General features: G+C 37.0%; 1 protein-coding gene across 3 annotated transcripts; it reads left to right on the top strand.

The window, feature by feature from the left end:
- The first annotated feature begins 399 nt into the window (after positions 1-399).
- Positions 400-8,049, top strand: LOC107782795 (DUF21 domain-containing protein At4g14240). 3 transcript variants are annotated; one of them, XR_001647326.2, is made up of 14 exons: positions 400-728; positions 1,196-1,272; positions 1,876-1,959; positions 2,048-2,161; positions 2,553-2,636; positions 2,754-2,825; positions 3,208-3,275; positions 4,573-4,660; positions 4,741-4,814; positions 4,898-5,258; positions 5,349-5,395; positions 5,488-5,569; positions 6,435-6,629; positions 7,302-8,049. XR_001647326.2 is itself a non-coding variant. In XM_016603730.2 (13 exons), exons 1-13 carry the CDS (start codon positions 494-496, stop codon positions 6,543-6,545), a joined length of 1,497 nt encoding a protein of 498 aa, XP_016459216.1. In that variant the 5' UTR covers positions 400-493; the 3' UTR covers positions 6,546-6,832. The 3 variants fall into 3 exon arrangements, 2 of the variants coding, with proteins under 2 accessions (XP_016459216.1, XP_016459217.1); XM_016603730.2 differs by lacking the exon at positions 7,302-8,049 and having other exon boundaries at positions 6,435-6,832; XM_016603731.2 differs by lacking the exons at positions 400-728; positions 1,196-1,272; positions 7,302-8,049 and having other exon boundaries at positions 1,700-1,959; positions 2,048-2,157; positions 6,435-6,832.
- Positions 8,050-8,331: the final 282 nt, after the last annotated feature.

The raw sequence follows: 8,331 nt of genomic DNA, 5'->3' as shown, positions 1-8,331 counted from the left end.
ATATAACATCTTAGCATTCTATTTGACTGTTTAGCCATTGGGTCTCTTCTTAATTTAGCTCCAGACACAATATCAGCTTTGCTGCACACTTCTGCCTCATAATCTCGTACTAAGTCATGGGTTCACAACACCAACATTTTATTTTCTTATATAGAAGTGTACCAAAATAGCAACGAAAGATAATTCGAGATATGCCCCCAACTTTTCTAATCGTAAATGTACCAAAATAGCAACTCAAATCCAAACAAGGGCCGACAAAAGGGACCCACTTCTTTACCATTTTTCTCCAATTTAAACAAGTCGTCCAAGTTTCCACCACGTGTCTTTTCTCCTTGATTACTACTCCTACTAGCTCCTAATAATTGAAATAAGGGGATTTGTTTTTTACACTGTTACATTCTAAGTTCATCTCCGAACGAATAAAAAAAAGGAAGGTTCAAGTTTGAACAAGAAGAAGCAGTCGAAGGAGGGGAAGTTTAAAAAGAACAAAAGTATGCAGGTGATCAATGCAGTGTCAGTGGTTCGAATGGCAACGAGAGGCCTCAATTCCCTAGAGGCAGAAATAGCATTTGGGACAGTCACTTGGTTCGTCTATGCCGGGATCTCATGTTTTTTAGTTCTGTTCGCCGGAATTATGTCCGGATTGACATTAGGCCTCATGTCTTTGGGCCTCGTTGATCTCGAGATACTTCAGCGAAGTGGCACCCCCGCTGAGAAAAAGCAAGCAGGTTTTTTAATTTTATTTACTCTTAACTTATTGATGAACTTGTCACCTTTTTAATCAGTGTACCTAATTTTTTAGCAGAATATTTATGTTGCTAACTGATTCTGATTCTGTTTCACAATGCTATTATCCATTGGATTCAGTAAATTTTGTCGGTTCTCTGTTAAAATTTAGTCCACGATTGAGTCCTGTTACTCATAATAAAGTGATTTGAAATTATTAATAAGAACTACTCTGCACATTGTGATTTGCTCATTGAATGGAACATCAAGTCGAGTAAGGTGATAATTTCCTGCATACAGTATCAACATTATTCCTGCATATAACTATATTTAATCTAAGGTATCTTGTGATTAGATATAAATGCAGAAATAGCCTAAAGTTAATCAGTTCTGAATTACAGTTTCATTCTTGGGGAGAATCCTTATCAGTGCATAACCTCTACTTCTAATGGAATGTTCACTTTTTCAGCTACAATACTTCCCGTTGTTCAGAAGCAACACCAGCTTCTTGTGACCCTACTTCTATGTAATGCCGCTGCCATGGAGGTAACAACTGAACTTGGCTTCTTGATTTACTTTAGGATGTCTTTACTAAAACTCTATAACATGTGATTGCAAAGCATGCAGAGTACGTGTTTTTTCTTTTTTTTGGGGGGGGGGGGGGGGGGGAAGGGAGTTGAGAAGGGGCGTTAGCAAGAGTAGATGGGACATTTCAACCAATGTGCATAATATAGGTACATAGTGAGAGTCGGAAAGAGCGACAAATACCAAAGAGAAACTTTACTTGCATAGTTGGTATCTGCAGTAAAAGTATTTAGGTTTGAACAAATTTTTGGAACTTATGTAGCTTTTCTACCACAGAGTGTTGCAAATACTGTTTAGAGATTAGATCTTTATTCGAGACAAATTGATGCTTAAAAACATTTAAAAGGGGGTGGAGTGTCGGGAGAGAGAGACACAACTCAATTTAGCGACATGGGTAAATTGAACTAATGAATCCAAAAAATACTAAGGCAAATTAAGACTCCGTTTGCCTAGATTAAATAAGAAGAAATTATTATGATTTATGGAATTTACTTAGTTCAAGACACATATTGTGGTTGAGGAGGATGCTGATCTTTGCTTCTTTTCCAATCATGCAATTTCTAGGCCCTACCCATATACCTCGACAAAATGTTCAACCAATATGTGGCCATTATACTATCAGTAACTTTTGTCTTGGTGTTTGGAGAGGTAAATTGAACCACTTGAATTCAATTAAGATCTCAACATTTAAGACCTAGCATGCTGAACTTATTTTCCTCTTATTTTGGTTTTGCAGGTTATTCCTCAAGCAATATGTACCAGGTATGGACTTGCGGTGGGTGCAAACTTTGTTTGGCTTGTTCGTGTTCTGATGGTCATATGCTACCCAATTGCATACCCCATAGGGAAGGTGATTATTGCAGTTTTGAATTAATTGTTTCAAAGATAAAGCAGGACGTGTATGCTCTTTTACTTGAAGCCACTGGATTTCTGAAAGGCAGAAGTACCAAAAGTAAAGATAGCCTAGTCAATGAATGATGCCAAAATATATTCCTTCTTTACTTAAAAGGAGTGTCGTTATTTAAACATTTTGGATTCCGAATTCTTGTTGAAGCCTTAGAATATTCTTAGCTGATAAGAATTAAAATCTGTTTATCAAGAAATCTATAACACCAGCTTCTAGCTTTGCTCTTCTCTATGTTCTGCATCTCTTGACTAATGGTCAAGTTCTTTTAAGCTCTTACAAAATTATGTTGTGAATTTTCTACCACTGACTTCTGTTTTGATGGTCTGTATTTCAGATCCTAGACTGCGTACTAGGACATAATGAAGTACTATTTAGACGAGCTCAGTTAAAAGCTCTTGTTTCTATCCACAGTCAAGAGGTCAGTGTTGTATCCTTAATTTGCAGTACTAATAAGACTGTAGAACCAGTAGTTTATTATTATTTCTTGTTCATTTTGCTTTTTAGAAACCATGGTTTTAATGGGGAAGTTCTGCAGGCCGGCAAGGGAGGTGAACTTACACATGATGAAACAACAATCATTAGTGGAGCATTAGATTTAACTGAGAAGGTACGGACACTGAAGCTGTCTTACTGTTTCCATGCTTCTCCAGTACCAAGGTTTATGCACTAATATTTAATAATGCTTGGATTTTAAAACATCCTTGGTTTCTTGTTGAATCCTTTGTAGCTGTGAAAACACATCATGAGAAGAGATTTCAATTTTCAATTAGAATTTTTTGCCTAAATTATCAGTGTCCTGAGATTCATGGTTTAAGACAGACCTCTACTACCTATAATACTTACTCTTGGCCCTTTCTTTTGCTAGTTGAGCCGATAAGAATTAGTTGACTCTCTTTTTTTCTCCTCTTTCCTTTTTTTAATTTTGATAACCTTGATACATTAGTGTGATGACAGAGCTCTCTTTTGTTTGGCTTTTGTGTTGTTGATAGACTGCTAAGGAGGCCATGACACCCATTGAGTCAACATTTTCTTTGGATGTCAATTCAAAGCTGGACTGGTGAGATTGGTGCCATTATTCTTCCAAGATTTTGTATTACTCAAACCTAGTTTTCTGCTCTTCGAGTCTTGCAAAGCTTCTTTGATTCTGAAGTCATTAGTTCCAAGGCATGAGATTCTGTTATCAAGTATCTACACACCATTTTTACTTTACTTAAAGAGTGTTGGAGTAACAAGTGTTTTAACTGTTTTTCTTTTCCAATGTGACTGCAACTTATTATGATCTTGCGATTGATAAGTACTATCAAGGAAAAAGTTTTGCTATTTTTTATGCTAGATTGCCAAAGTTCAGCTGATGGCTAATTTCTTGTTAAAAGACTTTTATTTGTTCTATAGCTGAAGGAAAAATAATCAGCTGACACAACTGTTCCTTCACTCTTCGGAGACTCGCAATGAAACTTTTTAATCGTAGCATGCCATGATTTGATGTTTAAATCAGGTTAAGATTTGATGTTTAAATCAGGTTGTTGATAGGGTTTAGATTGAATGGTCACAGGCATGTGATATTGTGTTTAAATAGTACTGCACCATAGTTAACAAGGCAAAATTATCCTCTTCATGTTTTCCCTAATTTTCCTCTTCCTCTGGGCGGGGCTCTAAGGAATTTGAATTAAAGGCTAGCTCTTGCCAACTGAACCTTAGGTGTGACGTATGAACACCATTCGTATTTTCTTTCCAACAAAAGAAAATGTGAAGAAATTGACCTTGTGTCTAACTCAACCCAAAAGCTAGCTCATGAGGTGAGAATTACACATGACCATATAATGAGAGCAATCTCACATCCCACAACCAATATGGGACAACTTAACACCTACCAACTAGAGCATAGACAACATAATATGGGGCCCACATCGGGTTAACCAGAAATTGGACTGGGTCTGACTCTTACAATGTTTTTGACAGATGGACCTTGGGCCTAACTCAACCCCAAAAGTTAGCTCATGAGCTGAGAATTGCCAAGACCATATAAGGAGACTAATCCCAAATCCTCGATGTGTGACAACTTGACAAAAAGAAAAAATCCTCTTTCAGATGAGCTGTATATTGTGCTAACTTCTTGGTAGCTGTTTACAGAAGTTATATCAAACAAATATTTGTGCTTTCATTTATTATTGTGGCAGGGCTTAGCTCACTGTGCATGAATTGCTTGATAGAATAAGTTATAATTTTGTTTTTACTTCTCAATTCTCTATGCATATAAACTGAAAGCAGCTGTATATCTTGGATGTTAACCCTGGAAATATTTTCCAGATGAATTTTAGTAGTTCACTAATGGATCTTTTGAGTCCCTAATATAGGGAAGCAATGGGTAAAATTCTTGCTCGAGGTCATAGCCGAGTTCCAGTCTACTCAGGCAGTCCGAAGAATATTATTGGACTTTTACTGGTGAGTTTTGGATCTCACCTTCAGAGCACTTGTAATCTTGCTATTCCAGTAAAATTGTGATAGTTTTAATGTAATGTTAGGTAAAAAGTCTTCTTACTGTTCGCGCGGAAACCGAGACACCAGTTAGTGCTGTTTCTATCCGCAGAATTCCGCGGTATCAGCTTTTTACTCCTCTACTTGCTGCCTTCTAACATGTATATGAACTAGTTAAATCTTGTTTTCCAATCATCTTTTCAGAGTTCCAGCTGATATGCCACTATATGACATACTAAACGAGTTCCAAAAGGGTAGCAGTCATATGGCTGCAGTAGTGAAGCTTAAAGGGAAAACCAAAAAACCTCCATTGGTAGTTGAGGAAGAGAAATCTGACGACAGTGCAGTCACCAATGGACATCCTAGTGTAACTACCTCTCTTTTGATGGCAAAGGATGAAAAGTCAGATAGTGTCGTCGTTGATATTGAGAAGGCTACAGTACCGGCAGTGCAGTCATCTGGTGATGCTCTGATAAATGGATCGCATCAGTCGTCAGATGATATTGAGGATGCTGAAGTAATAGGTATTATCACTTTGGAAGATGTTTTTGAAGAACTTTTACAGGTGACCTTGGGTTCTTCTAGTTTCTTGTTACTTCTTTTACACATTTGACTAACTGATGGAAATTACATTCAAAAATTGTCATTGGTGCAGGAGGAAATAGTAGACGAGACTGACGAGTATGTTGATGTACATAAGAGGTGTGTGAGAGCTGGAAAACTTTTAGTTTCACCCACTCAATATAATGACTGTTATTGAAGAGCTGATTGTAGCTTTCTTCAAAATTTTGCAGGATACGTGTGGCTGCAGCAGCAGCAGCTTCATCAGTGGCACGAGCTCCATCAATTCGGAGGTTAACAGCCCAAAAGGGAGTCGTAAGTGCAAATTGTGTACACACTAGACAATATTCATTGATACATGGTGAATTATTTAAAAATTTAATGTTCAACATTATTATTTCTAGATACACAGTTGCAAAAAAAATAGATCCAGACTGTGGCATCATTTGATAGTAAACAACATACTTAGTGATTCCAAGCATATGGTTAGAGCTTTTCATAGGCACCTGCTTCATCTTGAATTATAACTAAAACTAGTCAAGTAGTTCTATGATAGGTATATTCCTCTCTTTTGAAGGAAAAAAAAAAACACAGAGCTATTTTGCAATTGTCAATAAAATGGCTTCTTGAAGTTAAGGAACTAGACAAACCACAGATAGTTGGTATCATGTATTTGTCATAGAATCACTATGAATAGGTCGATTCTGTGTGACCTCCCACCATTCACATTATGCTTTGCTTTTTGCAAGAACTGGCTTCTTGGTGGAGAAGTCACTCAAGGAATAAAAGGGAAACAAAACGAAAGAGTGGAGTATCAGATCGGGACCCTGAAATCATCAACTTGCAATAAATTCTTGCATTGCAGATTAGCAGCACATTCTGTTTCTAAATATATCCTTCAATAATACTTTAATTGTTCTTTTTGATTATGCATTCTTATATATCACCTTTGGGGGGAGGAGGGGACAAGTTTTAAGTGGCTTTACTGGTAATCTCTAAAGCACTTTTCCTCCTTGATATTTGCTTCTCCTTATAGATCATTACCTTGTGATCGTACTAATAATGGTGATGGGAGAGGGGAGTCCTATGTTTCTGCATTTGTGAATGAACTTTTCTGTTTTATTGTTTGCAAAAAGCTGATGCATAATAAATTACTGATGTTTTTAATTGGATTCAACAGGGAGGGCAAAGCAAGCAAGGACAAAACCCCAAAAAGTTTAGCGAGGACATTTCCAACTCAAGAAGGACGCAAGGGAGTCTTGGAGAGCCTCTTCTTGGGAACAAGAGATAAAGAGTCGTAGTTTGGTAGCCTCAGAGCCTCAGTAATGTTGAGAGGGCAAGGAACAAGTCTCACTGCAAGCTGATACATAGTTTTGTGAGTGCATATCTTTTATGTGAACTATGACTCCTTGTTGACAAAAGCCATGGTGTTTCTAGTTCGAATGAAAAAACTATTGTGTCTAGGCTGCATCTTCTTTGTGGTGTTAGTTGTAAGTTGATATCTAACATGAAATCCTCCAGAAATTTGCTTCTATGCACCTCCTTAATAATAAGGACAAGGTTCTTAAACGATTTAAATGGCGTCAACAAAGGAAGAGTTGAAGGCACTTAATGTTTTTTTTTTGGGTGAAATGTATAAGCGTACAAAGACAAAGGACAATTGAGTATTATATACTGTATATTCAATTGACTTTTTAATAATGAAAGCATCTATAATACTCAGCTGAGAAATATTGTTGGTATTTGTTGAATAATATTATATGCTTTTAATATTGGTAGGCATACTGATAGAAATAAACATGTATATTAATTTTCAGAAAATTAGGTTGACATCCATCATAATATTAAACAAGTTGTCAAAAAAGTTCTTCTTAATATGCATGACATCAAGATTATGCCGAAGAAGATTGTACTTCCAATAAGGTAACTTCCAGAATATGCTCTGCTTTAGTCCAGTTATGTGTAACACCATAACCACGTTTCTTATCAGACAAGGGATACTCTGTTACCTTATGTAGATCCCTAACTTTGTTCCCAATCTCTTCAGGAGACAAGACGGACGGTGGCTCCTCATAATCAATTTTGTTCTTCGTAAATGCACTAGTATTTCTCTTGAACTCATGATCCATTGGCAAGAAGTATCGATGACAGTCAAACCATGTGTTTTTAACTCCATGTTTCAAAGTGAATGCCTTTATATCTTCCATACAAGTCGGACAAGCTAATTTTTCGGCAGTTGACCACCCGGACATCATTCCATAAGCAAGAAAATCATTTATAGTCCACATCAAAGCAGCACGCAATATGAAGTTTTGCTTAGTTAATACATCATATGTTTCCACACCTTCATGCTACAACAACTTCAACTCATCAATCAAAGGCTGCATGTAAGCAATTAACATTTTTGGATTGCGTGGACCTGGAACAATACAAGTTAGAAGCAAATATGGACTTGTCATATATAACTCGGGTGGAAGATTATACGGCGTAGCAAACACCGTCCAACATGAATATGATGCAACAGAGACTGCAAATGGAGTGAATCCATCAGCGCATAATCCCAACCTAATGTTTCTTGGTTCATTAGTAAAGTCCAGGGACACCCTATCAAATGCTTTCATGCTTCTCCATTTGATGGATGACATAGAACACCATATGTCCTTCTATGCTCATAGTGTCATCTCATATGGGGAGCGGAGCTCATTGATGCGCACAACCTCTTTTACCTTGGTATACGGGGTAAGTAGTGCATCGCCTTCACTGGGATCTTCTTCTTTTTATCATTTATGACATCCTTGTAACGAGGCTTGTTACAAAATTTGCAATTCTCTAGAGATGCATCATCTTTATAGAATAACATGCAACCATTCTCACAACAATGCATCTTTTATGATTAAAGACCCAACTTGGAAACCAATTTTTTTGTCGTGTAGAAATCTTTGGGTAGGTCAATATTACTCGGATTAAGTTCATTAATAAGCCTAATGATAGAATTCATGCCCGCTTGAGAAATTGAACTATCTGACTTAATTTGAGGTAATCGAACAACAACAGACAATTTGGAATGCACTGAGCCT

The sequence above is a fragment of the Nicotiana tabacum genome, chromosome 22, assembly GCF_000715075.1.
Source record: "Nicotiana tabacum cultivar K326 chromosome 22, ASM71507v2, whole genome shotgun sequence".
NCBI classification, from domain to species: Eukaryota; Viridiplantae; Streptophyta; class Magnoliopsida; order Solanales; family Solanaceae; genus Nicotiana; species Nicotiana tabacum.
The sequence above is the reverse complement of the archived record's forward strand: the minus strand, read 5'-3'. Positions and strand labels throughout refer to the sequence as shown.